The sequence below is a fragment of the Cetorhinus maximus genome, chromosome 4 (assembly GCF_964194155.1).
Source record: "Cetorhinus maximus chromosome 4, sCetMax3.hap1.1, whole genome shotgun sequence".
NCBI lineage: Eukaryota > Metazoa > Chordata > Chondrichthyes > Lamniformes > Cetorhinidae > Cetorhinus > Cetorhinus maximus.
The window spans coordinates 79,707,824-79,728,029 of NC_135882.1; the positions used below are offsets into that span (position 1 = coordinate 79,707,824).

At 39.5% G+C, this 20,206-nt stretch overlaps 1 protein-coding gene across 4 annotated transcripts in view; it reads left to right on the forward strand.

Annotated features, from left to right (window-relative positions):
- Positions 1–291: 291 nt before the first annotated feature.
- The window catches only part of arfgef1 (ADP-ribosylation factor guanine nucleotide-exchange factor 1 (brefeldin A-inhibited)), a 301,506-nt gene continuing 281,591 nt past the window's right edge, over positions 292–20,206 (forward strand). For all 4 annotated transcript variants that reach the window (XM_078540375.1, XM_078540378.1, XM_078540377.1 and 1 more), the window contains exon 1: positions 292–727. In XM_078540375.1, coding sequence (XP_078396501.1) covers positions 604–727 — 124 coding nt within the window. In that variant the 5' untranslated portion in view covers positions 292–603. The remainder of the gene's footprint in view (positions 728–20,206) is intronic.

Below are 20,206 nucleotides of genomic sequence, written 5' to 3' on the forward strand. Positions count from 1 at the left end.
ACCTTCCACAAAGAATCTGCTAGTAGGTGCAGATAGGCGAATTGAAAGCAGATACTTAACAGAAAGAGCGTTTCCATTCGTAAACTTCATGTTTGATTCTTTCTTACATACTTATACATATGTTGTTAAACAAGTAGCGTTGCAGGTTCATCAGGAAGTAAGGGGCAGTGCCATCATTTGCACTGACTGTACGTGTGTGTCGGTGTGCGCGCTGCTCCTGGATCAGGAAGTGAGCGCGCGATCCCGGGAGCCCGGAGCCGCCTCGCGCTCCGCCCTCTGCTGCAGCTCGGCTCTGACGCTGCTTCCTTCCAACATGGCGGCCGAGGCTCGCTAATGGAGGAGCTCGGCCACTGGAATAATCCCTCTCCCCGCTAGAACCGTGAAACCCCGGTGATTTATATAGATAGAGTCAGCAGCTCACAACTCCGTCCGAATCGCCGGCATCGTCTTCGTTTCCTCCTCGCCCTCCCCCCACCTTTGCTGCTCGCTGCTGTTCTTCAGGGGTAAAAGGAGAGAGAGAAGAATAAATTAATCATATTCGGAAAATCCAGCAGGAGAGAGGGAGAGAAAGAGCCTTGGGCCGCTTTGAGTGGGCAGCACGTCATGTATGAAGGGAAAAAGACGAAGAACATGTTTCTCACTCGGGCGCTTGAAAAGATTTTGGCCGATAAGGAGGTGAAGAAGGCGCATCACTCTCAGCTGCGCAAAGCCTGTGAGGTGGCACTAGGTGAGAGGCATCTTTTATATATTTATAATAGACACAGGGCGCGGAGGTTTCAATTTACAAAGACACTGCGAATGTTAACAAAGCCATTTCTAATGACAATGTAAATACTTTAAGTCCTAAGATATTTTTATATACTTATATGAATAGACGTGTCAAAAACTGCACGGCTCAAGTCATTTTACATAAAGTAATTTCAAGGTATTGTATTTATAAATGCAGAAAATCATCACCGACGTTTAGGTATATTCATAACATTAAAAGCAAAAAAAATTGATTGGAGGATATTGGCAGAATTCCGACCAGATGACGTTACAATGAAGCAAGGGTATCTTATAAGCTTTGTTTATAAGAGGAAAGTGCATGATAATAGGGATAGGACTCATAGTAAGTGCGATAATAGATAGCGTATGCCTCCCTACTCTACATGTGTTGTGGGGAGGATGAGAGAAAGACGGTTACTGTCAATTGATTTGGAGATGGAGCCTGGACCAGGTGACAAGATATCAAATAGAAAACTAATTTTGCTTCACAAAGGTTATCTATCATATAAAGGTTTGTGTTAATTACCCAGAAACTGAAGTATCAGCTGGTGAATGTCTTAATTTACTGTATAATGAAATGAGAATAGAAGAACTATTTTTCGGTAGAATAATAGTAATCTATGGGCAATATATGAGGTTATAGATTTATTTAATCAGAGGGGATTAGCGTTTCACTGAAGGTGTATATGTGTAACCAGAGAGTCATTTACTGCAAGCAATACCTCAGGCTGATGTTAAGGAGTACAATTCACATTTGAAGCAGAGTACTACTATATGTTCATCCATGACATTTTCAAGTTATTTATTCAGTGTGCACCCACATGGATTCAGAGTGACTCATCTCATTCTGCGTTCCTTCTCCATTCAAGTTGAATTCGGGTTGAATTCAGGTTGCTGCTGATCACATATGCAGGCTAGATTAATTATGTTAATTTTTGTTAAATTAATTTTTGTGAAACACTGGATTTGGGAATCTTTAATGATGGAGCCACAGAAGGTGGAGGATTTATGAGCACTGAGATATTTATATATGTGTTAACCTTTTTAGACTAATGCCCGTGAGGATAGATCTTGGAGTAATGATGAATTATAGTCAGTTAATACCTGATAAGGAAGGTCTTTCTTAGTTTGTACACCAAAAAATGCATACTATGTTGAATGCAGAGAATGAAGAGTTGTTTGGTTTGGGTTGGCTTGATGCTGAAGAAGAATTGAAATCAAATGTACAAATTAATTGAACAAAATGCTGACCAAGTCTGGTGTGTGTGGAAACTAAGAGATGTTACTTAGCTAAATTAATTATTCATTTAATCAACCTTTCCGTCTAACACTAGAACATCCTATAACATGACACAGTTTGTTTTAGGTGTATTGATTGCTTTCCAAATATTTCAGGTTTTAGTTTGCTGTAACTTCACTGCTTTATCACCTTTTCTACAAAAGCGCAGCAGGGAGTACACTGATATTGGTGAGACTAGAGCTTCCCACATCATTTATCCAGCCTCACTATCAACATTAAGCCTGCAACACTCTAGTTTCCATGAGGTTGTGATAAACAGATTAAAAATAGAAACTGAGCTATTTGTCGAATGAATTTTTATTGCACCAAGAACAGCAGGTTTTGAAAGTAATTATATTTCATGATCCTCTTTAGAATTGAAATCTACTCTGTTCAATATATTTAATATGGTCACGGTTGCGTGATTGCTTTCTCTTGTCTGTTAATATTTCTGTGCATTCCGATTATGGAGCTCAGGAAAGTAATATAGTATTGTGAATTCTGCTGCAGTCAAATGGGAAGCATGAGGGGTGGTTTCGCCTTGTCCACCCGGAGCGATTTATTTGCTGTTCTATTAATTTATAAGCGCCTCCTCCCCTCACTTATGATGATAATTCAGTTCGAATGCATAGCCTTTTTTCCTTCTGGAGAGGGCGTAGGGTTTGGGAGGGACGATTACCCGTGGATTGCTGGAGCTAAGCAGGTAATTATGCGTTGTCATGTAACCGATAGCGGGGTTGGTGGTGGCGACGAAGTCTGTTGGATGTTTTTCTCTACTCTGCACCAAATTGTTTTGTCAGAACATCAGCATCCGCTTTCGTGCATTTCGGACCGTTGCATATCATTGACTGTAAACTAAATCCAATACAAAGTTCGTTTTTAAATTTAATCTTCTTTAAATGAGGATATTATTGAGTCAGAACGGTATTTAAATCATGATCATTTAGAAGTGGATAGGGCAATATTTTTTCTGTAGTTGATGAACCCTTTTGAAATGGTGAGATGTTGGAATGGTACAATATAGAGTGCTTTAATCGGTTCATGTTTTACTTCCGGGTGTAGCAATAAAATTCATGAAAACCATGTCGCTTTCTCTGTTTACTGGATTATTTGGTTTCTCTGTCTTTTAACCGGGTACTTAGATTTCGTAGATTCATGACTTTTTAAATCTCACCTAAAACTGTTAACCGCATCATTGCCATACGATTGTATTTTACTCGTAAGAGTAGGTGAGAGACAAAGGGAAAATACCTACATAGCTCTTGATACTGTAGCGATTTATCAACATGCTGCAAAAAAATACTGCCAGGGTCTTTCACCATATATTGATTGCTAGGATTTCCAACAAAATAATCCCTTCCGTTTTGTTTTCAAATTCGTGCTAAAAGCACCACTGCAACCACTTCATAGTGAGTTACAAAGTAACAAACCTTGAAATTATATTGTACAAAAAAATTGCATTTATCTAGCACCTTTCACGACTTCAGGATGTCCCAAAGTACTTTGCAGCCAATGAAGTACTTGAAAAGTAGGAAGTGCAGCAGCTGATTTGTGCTCACTAAACTCCCACAATGTGATAATGACTAGATATTGTTTTTGTGATTAAAAACAGAAAATGCTGGAAAAGCTCAGCAAGTCTGGCAGCATCTGTGGAGAGAGAAACAGTTAACATTTTGAGTCCGTATGACTTCTTCACAGATGGAGAGAGGTGGAAATGTGATGAGTTTTTGAAGAGAGGGGGTGAAGCAAAAGGAGGAACAGAGAAGGTCAGGGATAGGTGGGAGCTCAGGAGAGATTTGACAAAGATGTCATGGACACAAGACAAAGGAGTGATAATAGTGTTAAAGACTAAGCCAGGTGTTAATAGTGGCATAAAGGTCAGATAGCTGGGCTCCCACCTACCTCTGACCTATTTTGCTCCACCTGCTCCATACCCTGTCTTCAACAGTATAAAACCCATCACATTCTATCTCTCTTCAGCACTGGAGAAGAGTCATCCGGACTCGAAACATTAACTCTGTTTCTCCCTCCACAGATGCTGCCAGATCAGCTGAGTTTTTATAGCATTTTCAGATTTCCAGCATCTGCTGTATTTTGCATTTATTTTAATGTTTTTGTGATATTGGTTGAGATAAATATTGGGCAGGACATCCACCTGCTCTACCTCATAAAGTAGGGATGAGATCTTTAAGTCCATTGGAGAGAGCAGAGGGGCCCTCTGTTTTAAATGTCTCATCTGAAAGACGGCACTTGGAACAGTGCAGCACTCCCTCAGTACCGCACTGGAGTGTCTACCTAGAATTTGTTTGTGCTCAAGATTTGAAGTGAGACTTGAGCCCACAACTTTCTGATTAAGAGGTAAGGGTGTTATCAACTGTGCCCTGGCTGATGCTGTGACACCACAAATCAGAGGTATTGTGAACTTGTTACGAACAAAAGATAATGCTGCATAATGCCTTTTGGTGGAAGTCGGCCATATTTTTAAATGACCCTCATATTGAATGAAGATAGATGAACCTGAAATAAAAACAATAAATGCTGGAAAAACTCAGCTGGCCTGATAGCATCTGTGGAGAGAGAAATAGAGTTAACGTTTTGAGTCACGATGACTTCAGAGCTAAAGAGAAGTAGAAATATGATGGATTTTATGCTGTTTAAGAGGAGCAAGATAGAAGGCCAGGGATAGATGGGAACTAAGGAGACATTGACAAAGATGTCATGGCCACAGGACAAAGGGAGTGTTAATGATAGTAGTAGAGACTAAAGAAGGTGCAGATAGTGGCAAAAATATAAGAGCAGAATGAACCTGACTTGTCTTGCTTATATTTAAAGGATGGTGCATCATTCGGGTGGGCTTTTGTTTTAATGCACGCTGCAGAGGAGAGAATTCTGCTAATTATGATGGGGAGTACAGTATGTTCTCTTCTCTCCATCCTCCCCTGAAAAGACCAGAGATACTACAGACAAAAGCTAATTTAATATTCATACATAAGCTGATCTGTTTTGGTGGTGTAAGCACTAAAGTGAAGATAAGTACTTAATCTAGGAGATGACTGTGCTTTAATTCTGTTAAATGCTTCCTCATTCATTGGAAGTGAAAAGAATCTTTGTAGCTTTCTGCATGTTTAAGTTGAAGTTTCTACTACATTTTGCAATGGGGTTTATTAAACACACTTGCTTTATATTGAAGTAGAAAGAATTTTATAATGATTTGAGGCACTTTTAATTCCACATGTCGTCATGTTATTTCATTGGTCATAAAACTGTAAATGTTTGAATAATTTAGTAATTTGTATCAGTGAAGATGAACTTGTTTTTTTAGAACTAGCTAATTCATTTATGTCTGTAAAAATTGGAGAGGGACTGAGGATCAGGATTCGATTATAAACATTTGAGAATATGTGGTCAATGGTTATTGTTAACTAATGAATTGTGTCAGAAATAACTAACCCATTCCTATCAGAAAATAATGGAAGGTATAATTTGCAAGAATGTGTTTTTAATAACCTTTCATGGGATATGGGTGTCGCTGGCAAGGCCAGTGTTTATTACCCATCCCTATTTGCCCTCAAACGTCGTGGTAACCTGCCTTCTCGAAACTCTACAGTCCATGCTTTTTTTAATTCATTCACGGAATGTGGGCTTTGCTGGCTGGGCCAGCATTTATTGCCCATCCCTTGTTGCCCTTGAGAAAGCGGTGGTGAGCTGCCCGCAGTGTTGTTAGGGAGGGAGTTCCAGGATTTTAACCCAGCCACATTGAAGGAGCGGCAATTATATTTCCAGGTCAGACGATGTGTCACTTGGAGGGTAACTTGCAGGTGGTGGTGTTCCCATGTGCCTGCTGCCCTTTTTCTACTTGGTGGAAGAGGTCTCTGGTCAAAAGATGTTGTTGAAGGAACCTTGGTGAGTTGCTGCAGAGTATCTTCTAGATGGTACACACTGTGCAGCTGTGCACTGGCAGTGGAGGGAGTGAATACCTAAGGTGGTGGGCTGACCTTAAATCAGACTTCATTTTACTTGTGAACTTTGTTTATAAGCTATGTAGAACACTGTGTATAGAACACTGTTTACACTTATATTTAAATAACTAATGGCTCCCTGAGAAAGTATTGAAAAACAGAATTTTTTGGCCAGTGAATCCAGGAACATTAGAAGCAGGAGTAGGTCATAAAATGCCATTCAGTACGATCTTGGCTAGCCATGTGCCTCAGTTGCACTTTTCTGCCCGCTCCCCAAATTCCTTGATTCCTAGAGAGGCCAAAAATTTGTCCGCCTCAGTCTTAGACTCAAGGAGGGGAGCTTCCACAACTCTCTGGGCCAACAATTCCAATGAGTCACAACCCTCTGAGAGAAGAAATTTCTCCTTATTTTGGTCCTGAATGATTGACCTTATCCTGAGATGGTGGCCTTGTGTTCTAGATTCCCCAACCGAGGAAATAATATCTCAGTATCTACCCTGTCAAGTGTCTTCAGAATCTTGTATGCTTCAGTGAAATCACCTCTCATTGTTTTAAACTCCAAAGCATATAGGCCTTATTAACTGAGCTTTTCATTTCAGGAAATAGTCTAGTGAATCTTTGCTGTGCTGCTTCCGAGGCAAATCTATCCTTGCTTAGATGTGAAGACCTGAACTGCAAACAGTACTCCAGGTGTGGTCTGTCCAAAGCCCTATACAACTGTATGAAGATTTCCTTGTTCTTGTACTCCAACTCCTTGTAATATGCCATTCACCTTCTTAATTGCTTGTTGTACTTGAATGCTAACTTTTTGTTCTTGTAGAAGTACACTCAAGTCTGTCTGAACATCAACATTTAAAAGTTTCACATCTTTTAAAAAATATTCTGCCTTTCTATCTTTACCACAAAATGAATTACTTCACACTTCTCATTATACTTCATTTGCCACCTTTGTTGCCCATTCTCTTAACTTGTCTATATCTCTTTGCAGCCTCTTTGTGTCCTCCTTGCAGGTTATATGCCCACCGAGCATATAACCTGCAAGGTTTGTATCATCAGCTACAGTAGTGCAGTACATAGTGTTTAGGTGTGGCAGTTTGTCTATTGTTGAGCTATGGATATTGGTGGCTTCTGTGATTATGGTCAGATTGCACAGGGGGAAAAAGCTATACACATATTGTCACTTGGAATTGACAATTAACAATAATTAAAAAACAAGAATTACTGCAATTTGATTTGCCAGTGGTGTTATGAAGCATACTGATATAGATATTGAAGGAAGACTGAACATAAATTGGAACTTAGTAAAGGCTGTTTTTAGATTTATGAATATTGAAAAATGCTTCACCTCACCTCTCATTTCTTTTTATTTCTGTGCTATCTATATTGTAAATTGCTTTGATTGCACTGGTACACTGCTTCTTATCAACTATTATTGAAGAACTCAAAGCAGGCACACTTGCCCTGGAAATAAGTTCCTGACATTAAACAGGAAAGGGGGAACATTACCTATATTTTCTTATAGTCATATGCCATCTTCTCTGCATGCACCTAAGTTTTAACCCTGGCTTCTGTTATTTGCATTCTGTATTTACTACAGGAGTTCAAAGAAAACTCCGGTTTACTAGGGATTGGCAATAAATGCAGCTTTTCTAGGGCCATCTACATCCCAAGAACACATCAAAAAATTAAAGTGTGTTTCTATGACTCTAGTCCAGCTCAATTGTGGCAAATTAAGTTATTAACTCTTAATGGTATAAGCTGTATTGCAAATTTTAATTTCTGTTTACCATTAAATGACTGCTAATTTTATTTTCTAAATGAAGTGCATTCATAGTATGGTGCAAAAAAGCAATAGCTGGTATTGAATAAAAGGTATTAAGTCCAGCTTTTATTTTGTCACCAAATTGTTATTGCGTAATTGAGAATTTGTCATTTATATTTAAATTTTTATTGTGTGAATGAAACATTATTTCGTCTAATCAAAAAATGAATGTCTTCCAATAGTTTGAACTGTGTGATACACTTGAAGGCGTTTTGTTTGTAAATTAGGATACTCAAGCACTTAGTACATAAATGAAAGTTGTTATTGTAGCAATATTTAGCATAAAAAAAGATTCCAAGGCCCCTCACAACTGGAAAATAGTACAGGAACAATTAGCATGTTATGGAGTGACAAGTTAGAATAGGTAAGCAAATTTAGAAGTTTGAATTTAGAATGAGAGGCAATCTTATTAAAACATATAAGATCCTGAGGGGATTTGACAGGGTGGATGCTGAAAGGATGTTTTCCCTTTGTGGGGGAGAATAGAACTAAGGGAGACAGTTTTAAAAAAAAAAAAGGGTCTCCCATTTAAGATAGAGATGAGAATTTTTTTTCTGAGTGTCCGCTCTCTTCCTCAGGGTGGAAGAGGTACGGTTATTGAATATTTTTAAGGCTGAGTTAGATTTTTGATTGACAAGGGAGTCAAAGGGTGTAAGGGATAGAAAGGAAAGTGGAGTTGAGGCCACAAGCAGATCAGTCATGATGTTATTGAATGGCAGAGCAGGCCTCAGGGTCCGAATAAACGTAATTTGTATGTTTGGTTTAAAACATGGGGTTTTCTTGGAAGATTTTTAAGGGAAAGTGAGGTGGAAAGATGCAGTGGTTGGTGGGGTGGATGGAGAGAGTTCTGGAGAAATGGACCAAAGTAGCTGTTGGCTTGACCTCCAGGGTTGGGGGTCAATGGAGGAAAGGTTCACAAAAGGAACAGGAGAGGATATGAAGTTGAAGGACACCGCAGAGGATGGATGAAGAAAGAAATAACTTGTGCCTTTTATAACTTCAAGGTGTGCCAAAGTGCTTTACAGCTAGTGAAGTGTTTTTAAAGTTTTGTAATGGAAGGAAACTTGGCAGCTGCTTTGTGCATAATTGTAGAATGACTTCTTTACTCTTCGATTTCAATCCCTTTATAATAAAAGCTAACATAACATTTGCTTTCTTAATTGCATGTTAAATCTCTATGATTCATATACAAGGACACCCAGGTCCCTCCTGAATGTAGACATTTCCTAGCCTCACTTTTTGACCTTTCCTATCAAAATGGATAGCTTCACATTTCCCCATGCTGTATTCCATCTGCAGCCCCTTTGTATCGTCAATCAACATTACGTTCAGTCCCCTCATCTAAGTCATTAATATAGATTGTAAATAGCTAAGGCCTAAGTATTGAACATTGCAGTATTCTGTTAGTTACAGCCAGCCAGCCAACCCGAAAATGTCCTGAATATTCCTACTGTCTGTTTTCTATCCATTAACCAATCCTCATAGTCATAGAGATCGACAGCACAGAAAAAGGCCTTTCGGCCCATCGAGTCTGCGGCAGTCAAACAAGTACCTAACTATTCTAATCCCATTTTCCAGTTCTAGGCTCATAGCCTTGTATGGCATGGCATCGCAAGTGCACATCCAAATACTTCTTAAATGTTATGAAGGTTTGTGTCTCTATCACCCTTTCAGGAAGTGAGTTCCAGATTCCCACCACCCTCTGGGTGAAAAAATTCTTCCTCACATTCCCTTTAAACCTCCTGTCCCTCACCCTAAATCTATGCCCCTGGTTATTGATCCCTCCATCAAGGGGAAAAATTCCTTCCTGTCTACCCTATCTATGCCCCTCATAATTTTATACACCTCAATCACGTCCCCTCTCAATCTCCTCTGCTCCAAGGAAAATAGCCCCAGTCTATCCAATCTCTCCTCCAAAACTAAAACTTTCCAGCCCAGGCAACATCCTGGTAAATCTCCTCTGCACTCCCTCTCTAGTGCAATCACATCCTTCCTTTAATGCGGATTCCAGAACTGCACGCAGTACTCTATCTGTGGCCTAACCAGCGTTTTATACAGTTCCAGCGTAACCTCTCTGCTTTTATATTCTGTGCCTCGGCTAATAAAGGCAAGTATCCCATATGCCTTCTTAACCACCTTATCTATTGCTGTCCCGCTACCTTAAGGGACCGGTGGACATGCACACCTAGGCCCCTCTGATCATCGGTACTTCCCAGGGTCCCACCATTCATCGTGTATTCCCGTGCATTGTTTGTCCTGCCTGTTTGTCCTGCATCACCTCAAGTTTATCTGGATTAAATTCCATTTGCCACTGATCAGCCCATCTGACCAGCTCATCTATATCCTCCTGTAATCTAAGGCTATCCTCCTCACTATTTACCACTCCACCAATTTTCGTGTCATCCAAAAACTTACTGATCAACCCTCCTACATTCAAGTCTAAATCCATCTCTCAATCCATGCTAATACATTACCTGCAATCCCTCGAGTCCTAATTTATGCAATAACACCGTGGGTGGCACCTTATCAAATGCTTTGTAAAAATCCATGAAGCGCTATTTCCACTGGTTCCGCCTTATCCATTCTACTAGTCACATTCTCATAAAATACGCTACCAGATTTGTGAAATATGATTTCTTTTCCATAAATGTATTGACTTTGCTTAATCATATTATGATTTTCTAAGTGCCTTTTACCAAAATAATATGCCTATTACTGATGTTAAGCTAATTGGTCTACAGTTGCCTGTTTTCTCTTCTCCTCTTAAATTAGCAGGGTTGTTTGGGACCTCCTAATCCTTGGGAACTGTTCTATAGTCTAAGGCATGCAGTGCATCCATTATCTCTGCGGTTATTGTTGGCAGAGCGATAAATGTTAGACAGGGCACTGGGAAACATGCCATGGAAGGTTTTACATCTACCTGAAAGGCCAGACATCAAGTTCTTTTAACGGCTCATCGAAATACAGCACCTTTGTTGATGCTGCACGAGAATCTTAGCCTAGCTTTTGGAGCTAACTCTGAAGAAAAAGTGTTATCGCTGAGACAAAAATGACAATAAGGTTAATTGTAAGGTTTTTATGTTTATGAGAATTTTCAATTTAATACATAGAGGGACAGGTCATCAGGGTAAATTAGATTATAATGGGATTGATGAGCACTTAGTGAAGAACTGGATATGGATAGTTGTACAGTTGTATTTCAGACAAATTGAAGATTTTGGAGGACAAAGGATGGGCACCTGTGAGGAAAGCATTTGAGTAATAGACTCTCGACAAAGCATGGATAATGGTTTTGGGAGCAGAGGTGGGAAATGTTGCAGAGGTAGAAATTAGTGGTTTTGGCAATAGATAAGCTATTGAATTTGAAGTTCAGTCCTGGATTGAGTAGAACATTAAGGTTTTGCATGGTTAGGTTCATCCGACTGGTTGAGTGGAGGGCTTGTGTGATTGGCAAGGGAGCTGAGTTAATGGTGGGGGTTAAAAATAATGACTCTGTCTTGATGTTAAGTTGGAGGAAATTATGTTTCATCCATGATCATCTTGGAGAGGCAATTTGATTTGAGTGTGTGTGTGTGCACGTGGTTACTAGCATGCATTTGAAAACTTAACCCTGCTTGTGGGTGATGTCACTGAGCGGCAGTGCATAGATGAGGCTGAGATGGACGCTAGGTTTTTTCATATTCATTCATGGGATGTGGGCTTCGCTGGCTGGGCCAGCATTTATTGCCCATCCCTAGTTGCCCTTGAGAAGGTGGTGGTGAGCTGCCTTCTTGAACCACTGCAGTCCATGTGCTGTAGGTACACGCACAATGCTATTAGGAAGTAACAGGATTTTGACCCAGCGACAGTGAAGGAACGGTAATATATTTCCAAGACAGGATGGTGTATGACTTGGAGGGGCACTTCCAGGTGGTGGTGTTCCCATCTATCTGCTGCGCTTGTCCTTCTAGATGGTAGTGGTCGTGGGTTTGGAAGGTGCTGTCTAAGGAGCTTTGGTGAATTCCTGCAGTGCATCTTGTGGATGGTACACACTGTTGCTACTGTGCATCGTTGGTGGAGGTAGTGAATGTTTGTGGAAGTGGTGCCAATCAAGCGGGCTGCTTTGTCCTGGATGCTGTCAAGCTTCTTGAGTGTTGTTGAAGCTGCACTGATTCAGGCAAGTGTGGAGTATTCCATCATACTCCTGACTTGTGCCTTGTAGATGGTAGACAGGCTTTGGGGAGTCAGGAGGTGAATTACTCATTGCATGATCCCTAGCCTCGGACTTGGTCTTGTATTTATATGGCTAGTCTAATTCAGTTTCTGGTCAATGGTAGCCCCCAGGACGTTGATAGTGGGGGATTCTGTGATAGTAATGCCATTGAACATCAAGGAGCGATGGTTGGATTCTCTCGTTGGAGATGGTCATTGCCTGACACTTGTGTGGTGTGAATGTTACTTATTGTGTGCTGCGTTTTGATATGGACTGCTTCAGTATCTGAGGTGATGGGACATGTCAGGAAGCTTTTGCTGTAGTAGCTACATTGGGTTTGATAGTATTCAGATCCATACGTCAGAGTATCATCGAGTAGGTATATACATTATGTATTTATGGGTTTGTTTCCTGTCATAGTACATCTCTAGTTCCAGACAAGAAACATTTCAGTTTATGGTATCTTTCGTGTATTACCAAATTCTTTGTGCAAAATACAGAACTTGAGCTTTACTTACTTTGCATTGCTGTTGCAATTGCAATACATTTGTTAAAATGTCCTTTTACTACACTTGACTAATTTACCCTCCTGTGTAAATAAATGCTGTGTCTTTTAGTTATGAAATGACGAATGATATGTTTTAGTAAAAATTGAAGGTGCATTTAGAAAATTATTTGCTTAAAAGTCATTAATGTTGCTTTGGTGGGTGGGGTGTTCATTTTTCTCCCTTTCCCTGCCCAAAATAGGGAAGCACCAAGCTTTATGTTAGTGTTTCAGCTGTTTCTTTACCTTGTTATAATCCATGTTGGCTGAAATATGGATAGTTCAGACATGTCCCATGGTATTTTCTCATTTTTGTTTGATAAGGAATTCCTTCCACAGAGTAGCACATTGAAAAATAACACAAAGTCAAGCAATATAATGAAAGCTGCCAGTGAAAGTCCAATTTATTGCTTTTGCAATAGTTATTACAAATCTAAAATTATAGTTGCTCCATGAATTTGTTGTAACAAATTGTTTTCTGGTTTTTATTGGCTGAAATTTGGTGTACTAATCTTACAAATATATCACATACTATTGTTTAAACCAGTGTAAGAGTTTGATTATATTTTGTTATGCATGGGAAACAATATATTTTGCAGGTTATTATGTATTGGGTAATTTGTGACACATAGTGATGGCTATGTATCTCTTATGCATCAAAAATGCTGTCTAATCATTCTTGACAATATCGTCTTGAGATGTACAGATTTTCAGTGTGGATTAAAATCTGGAAGCATTTGAAATTTCTTTTCTTTGGGTATCTGCATTTAAAATTGTGACATGAGGGTTGACTGGTGTAATTTATAAATTGACTAGGAAAGTATTTTATTTGTATTTTTCCATTGGTTATGCCTTGTGCTATTATCTATTTTATCTGTTTTCTTTCAGCTTTGATTGTTTTAGCTGATTTTTAATGTGCAAGTATTTTTTTTGTATTTCACCTTTTATGCATTTCTTTCCTGTTTTATGCTAAGCAAGTAGTGAATCCCATGTATTTTGTTGAAATCTTTGCCCTTTGTTTAAAGTTTTCTTAATTCTATTTGTTCAAAGGATTTGAATAATGCTGATGTGGTAGAATTTATTCTCTCTTCCTAGTTGTCTGGAGGTGGTTTAGCAATTTTGTTTTACTACTGAATTACTTGACAGGGTATCAAGCGTTAACCACATCCTGTGACTAGAGTCACATGGTAGATGCACACTCTGCATAGGTTAGTGAACCAGTGGGTTTTTACAACAATCCAACAGCTTTGATTTTTTTTAGTTTGACCGTGAGTTACCATAGTTATTAAAATCAATTTCATAACTTGCCATGATTAGAATTCATGAGCTCTGTTGCTAGTCCAGTAATAATTCTATCCATTCAAAATCTCATTGCGTTTCAGCTTCAATTATGGGAAAGCTTGCTCCATATATTGGCAAAGGAAACATTAGAAAAGAAAAATTGAATTTTTGAAGTTGGAATTAGGCTATATCAATCTATAGTTGATATATTAAAATATATTGCATGATGTTAAAGAGTTTATATTCTGTTCCTGGTAAGATGTTTACTGCAGGGCTTATTCTCAGGTACTGAGTTCTAGTGGAAAGCATTTGGTTGGACTAAAGATGCAATGTCTTGTCCTTCTTCTGCAACCTTCTGCAGTCCCATGTTGCTGCACGCTCCAATTGCTGTTCTGACTCTGGCCTAATGAGTATCCTTTTACTTCCATTCTGTTGATGGTGGCAGTCTTCAATCACATTGTGGAAATCTATCTAAATCTTCTCACCAACTCTCCCGATTTTAAAATGCCTCCTCAAATCCTGCATCTTATGCTGAAACTTTGGTCACCTTCCATAGCTTTTACCCTACTGTCTGCATGCTGCCAAATGCTTCTGCAGCAAAATATCTTGGACCATATTCTTAATAGAAGGTGGTACCTAAATAAAAGTTCCCATATTTTGATGCTAGCTGCAGGATGTAAGATTTTTTTATTTTTCTCTCTTCTCTTCTGTTTCCATTTTTATTCAGGATATTTATTTTCTTAGTCAATTCTCTAACTATTAAGGTTAGCTGGTGATCTATTCCCAGGGCTCTTGTCATTTGCACTGTAACATTCTGAGTTAATTGTAGAAATTAAGTTTAAGTAGAGACCGGTGTAGGGCACTGATTGGATGATTACTTGAGCACATATAAAGAGACGCTTATTGACACTGGTATCGGAGTCGAGTTAGGAGCTATACACTTGTAATGTTACACTCTGTGAATAAATCTAAAGCTGAATAAAGATTGGCCTCTCCTCTCCTACTTCACCAGCTGACAGTCTGGAGTTTACCATCCTGCTCTGAGATATATTAGAAGAATGCTGGGTAGTTTGCACGACATTTCCAGCCCAAATAGTGAAATATCAATGTCCTCCCATAAGACAGGTAAGATTGGAATGTCATTATGGGTTCTGCTACAAGGGTTCTGAATCAGGGTTATGTGGCTCCCTAGGGATCTGCCAAATCAGCATTTTCAAGGCTAAAATCTTTTTAAAAATCTTGATGCTTGAGTAAGGTCAACAAAAAAATGCATGAAGCAGATTGTCATTTATTTTGAAGAATGAGACCTTGAAAGATTCTAAATATATTTTTTAATCCACCTCCAAAAAAAAATCTTAATTCAGTGCATTGATACGGGTTTGGGCCGATTTGGTGGTGTCGCTGCCACTGATGTTGGAGAGGAGGAGACGCAAACCACTCCACCAAATCCACTAATGACATTGGCAGTGGCTTCTTTTTCCAAAAGACCGCAAGGTGCACACTCTCCTGCCTGCCATGTTTAACTTGAGTAAGCAGAGCAACAAGTCAGTGGAAATGGACTGAGAATTAACCAAAGTTGGTGTTAGTGATGTTCGGTGACTTTACCTTTTGCTGTTTACGCACCTGACCACTGCTTGTCTGTGCCACCTGTTTCCAGAGTTAAGCACGACACGGGTGGGTAACAAAACTGCTGCCATCAACATTGGGAGCTCACAGTTCCGGGTTTTAGACATCAGGCATTAAATTATACCTTTTATATATTAGGAAGTGAGCCTGAAGCTTAGGCACCTATTGTTTGTGATTATCAGATTTATTATCATGAAATCTTGCTGTGTGTGATCTTGCTTTTGGTTTTTGCCATTTAACAGGAATTGCTCAATAAATAGTTGTGTTATAGGGGGTCTGTGCAATTTTTACGACATGGGAGGAGGACCTCAGAGAAACAAAAAAATTCAAAGCCTTCTCTTTGCTCCATGAAAAAATTCTCTTTCCCTTCTAGTGGAACAACTTGCCTTTTATAATGATGCTCTCTGAAATATCTAAAATATCGTCAACTGCTTTTTACTTTGGGCTGTGTACTACATTTAGTCAAAGAATAGAAAAAAATTGTATTGTTATTCTTCACTTTTGTTAAATTTGCAATCAATGTTAGTCATGCACTCTTCATTTTAAGGGTATCATGGCCCATGTCATTAAAAATAAATGAAAGTAAATTTAAAATAGCTCTTTCGAATGCTGGACACTGGAGAATAATAAGGAAACAATATTTTGCACTTTATGATAAGTTACGTGTTTATTTGTGTGTGACTTTGCAGCATTTTGCCCAAATTAATTTTGTTTGCAGGTACTAGGTTCCAACAAATAGTGTTTAAGACAGTGCTTCCCAAACAATCCAAGTGAGGGGAGCAAAAAGGAATATAGTGGTAGTGGGGACAGTATAGTAAAGGGGATTGACACTCTTCCCTGTAGCAAAGAGCGACAGTCCAGGCGGCTTTGTTGCCGGTGCCAGGGTTCTGGACATCTGCTTAGGGCTGAAGAGGAACTTGCAGTGGGAAGGGGAGGATTCAGTGGTCGTAGTCCATGTAGGTACCAACAACATAGGCAAGATGAGGAAGGAGGCTCTGCATAGTCAGCATGATGAGCTAGGCACCAAATTAAGAAGCAGAACCTCAGAGGTGGTAATTTCTGGATTATTAGCTCAGTCATGTGCAGACTGGCATAGGGCAAATAAGATTAGAGAAATGAATGTGTGGCTCAAAGACTGGTGTGGGAGAAGTGGGTTCTGGTTTGTGGGGTACTGGCACCAGTATTAGGGGGAGTGGGATCTGTACCGTAGGGGTGGTCTACATCTGAACCGTGCTGGGGCTGGTGTCCTAGTGAGCTGCCTAACTAGGGAAGCAGAGAGGGATTTAAACTGAATAGTAGGGGTAAGGGATCAAATTGGGAAGATGTAGTAAACCAAGAGTAGAGACAAGGCAAGAGAGACAGGTATTAATATGGGAAATGATAAACAGGCTGTGACAGGAAGGGACAGAGAGCAAAAATCTAAGAGTAAATCAGCAGATAAGGCTAGATGCTGCAAAAATAATAAAAGGACAAAACTAAAAGCTCTGTATCTAAACGCACGAAGCATGCAAAACAAAGAAGATGAACAGATAGCGCAAATAGAAATAAATAAGTATGATCTGATAGCCATTACAGAGACATGGCTGCAGGATGACATAGATTGGGACCTGAATATTGTGACATTTAGGAAGGACAGGAAGTTAAGAAAAGGTGGAGGGATGGCTCTGTTAATTAATGATGGTCTTAGCACATTAGAGACGGGTGACCTAAGTTCAGGAAATCAGGATGTAGAAGTGGTTTGGGTTGAGATGAAAAATAATAAAGGCAAGAAGTCACTTGTGGGATTGGTGTACAGGCCTCCTAATTGTAACTACACAGTAGGGCAGAGTATAAAAGAAGAGATAATGGGAGCTTGCCAGAAAGGTACAGCAGTAATCATGGGGGATTTTAATCTACATATAGACTGGAAAAATCAGATGGGCAAAGGTAGCGTGGATGAGGAGTTCATAGAATGTTTTCAGGATAGTTTCTTAGAATAGCATGTTCTGGAGCCAACCAGAGACCAGGCTATACTAGACCTGGTATTGAGCAATGAGATAGATTAATTGATAACTTCCAGTGAAGGCACCCCTAGGTAGCAGCGATCATAATATGATGGAATTTTACATTCATTTTGAGGGAGAAATGAGTGAGTCCAAGACTAGTATTTTAAAGTTAAATAAGGGTAATTATGAGGGCATGAAAGCAGAGCTAGCTAAAGTGAACTGGCAAATGAGGCTATGGGATATGTCAATAGAAGTTCAGTGGCAGAAATTTAAAGGGATATCTCAGAATACACAGAATATATACATTCCAGTGAGAATGAAAAATTCCAAGAGGAGGGCACACCATCCATGGTTAACTAAAAAGGTTAAAGACAGTATCAAACTTAAAGAAAAAACATATAATTACGCAAAGATGGGTGGCGGGTCAGAAGATTGGAAAGAATATAAAGAACAACAAAGAATGACAAAAAAGATTAATAAGGAGGGAAAAATTAAAATATGAGAAAAAGCTAGCTAGTAATATAAAGATGGATAGTTAGAGTTTCAATAGATATTTAAATAAGAAAAGAGTTAACAAAATGAGCGTTGGCCCTATAGAGAGCGCATCTGGGGAATTGATAATGGAAAGTAGGGGAGATGGCAGATGAATTAAACAGGTGTTTTGCTTTGGCCTTCACTATAGAGGACACAAGTAACATCCCAGAAATAGCTTTAAATCAGGAAATGGAAGGGAGGGAGGAACTCGGGGAAAATTACAATCACCAAGGAAATGGTATTGAGCAAATTGTAGGGCTACGGGCTGACAAATCCCCAGGTCCGGATCGACTTCACCCTCAGGTCTTGAAAGAAGTGGTTAGTGAGATAGTTGATGCACTGGTTTTAATTTTCCAAAATTCCCTAGATTCAGGGAAGGTTCCATTAGATTGGAAAATAGCAAATATTCGAAAAGGGAGGGAGATCGAAAGCGGGAAACTATTGGCCAGATAGCCTAACATCTATCATAGGGAAAACGTTAGAAGTTATTATTAAAGATGTTATAGCAGGGCACTTAGAAAAATTCAAGACAGTCAGGCAGAGTCAACATGGTTTTGTGCAAGGGAAATCATTTAGTGGAAACCAATTTAGTGGAATTCTTTGAAGGAGTCACATGTGTTGTGGATAAAGGATGTACTTAGATTTCCAGAAGGCATTTGACAAAGCGCCACATCAAACGTTATTGCAGAAAATAAAAGCTCATGGTGCAGTGGGTAACATATTAGCATGGATAGAAGATTGGCTAGCTAACAGGATGCAGAGAGTAGGCATAAATGGGCCTTTTTCTGGTTGGCAGGATGTGACGAGTGGTGTGCCACAGGGATCAATGCTGGGGCCTCAACTTTTTACAATTTATATAAATGATTTGGATGAAGGAACCAAAGGAATTTTATCAGCCATGATTGAATGGTGGAGCAGACTCAATGGGCCGAATGGCCTAATTTCTGCTCCTGTGTCTTATGGTCTATGGTCTTATGGAATGGTTGTTAAATTGTTGACGACACAAAGAAAGTAAGTTGTCCAGAGGACGTAAGGAGGCTACAAAGGGACATAGATAGGTTAAATGAGTGGGCAAAGATCTGGCAAATGAAGTATAATGTGGGAAAATGTGAAATTGTTCATTTTGGTAGGAAGAGTAAAAAAGAAGCTTATTATCTAAGTGGTGAGAGATTGAGGAGCTCTGAGATTCAGAGGGATCTGGGTGTCCTAGTGCACAAATCACAAAAGGTTAGTATGCAGGTACAGCAGGTAATTAGGAAAACTAATAGAATGTTATAATTTATTGTGAGGGGAGTTGATTACAAAAATAGTGACTTATGCTTCACTTGTGCAGGGCATTGGTGAGACCACACCTGGGGTACTGTGTACAGTACTAGCCTCCTTATTTAAAGGAAGATGTAAATGCATTAGAAGCTGTTCAGAGGAGGTTTACCAGGCTATTACCAGGAATGGATGGGTTGTCTTATGAGGAAAGGTTGGACAGGTTAGGCTTGTATCCACTGGAATTTAGAAGAGTAAGAGGCAACTTAATTGAAACCTTTTAAGATCCTGAGGGGTCTTGACAGGGTGGATGTGGAGAGGATGTTTCCTCTTGTGGGAGAATCTAGAACTAGGGGCCATTGCTAAAAAATAAGGGGTTGCTCATTTAAGATAGATGAGGAGAATTTTTTTTTCCTCAGAGGTTTGAGTGTCTTTGGAACTCTTCCTCAAAAGGTGGTGGAAGCAGAATCTTTGAATATTTCTAAGGCAGAGCTAGATAGATTCTTGATTAACAAGGGAGATGGGGATGAAAGGTTATTGGGGGTTGTTAGGAATGTGGGGTTGAGGTTACATTCAGATCAGCCATGATCTTATTGAATGGTGGAACAGGCTCGAGTGGCCTATTCCTGCTCCTAATTCAAAAAAAACTATCTTCCAGTGTGAGCCTATTTTAATACTTGAAAATGAACATGACCCCACACTCCAGCAAAACAGCAATAAAGAAGCATAGTATTATTCAGTATATAATCACTAAAGTTTGTGTATTATAGGTCAACATATACCATAGACCACGGCGTATAAGATGGATTGACTTATATGACAACCCCATTTTTTCAGCCCCAGAAATCTTTGCCAGGATTTTTAGGTTGGCAGAGTTTCCCTTCCTGTTATCCCAGGAGTTGGCAGCAAACGCATCTCTGCCCATACTGGCTGCCCTGCAGCCATTTCACACTCCA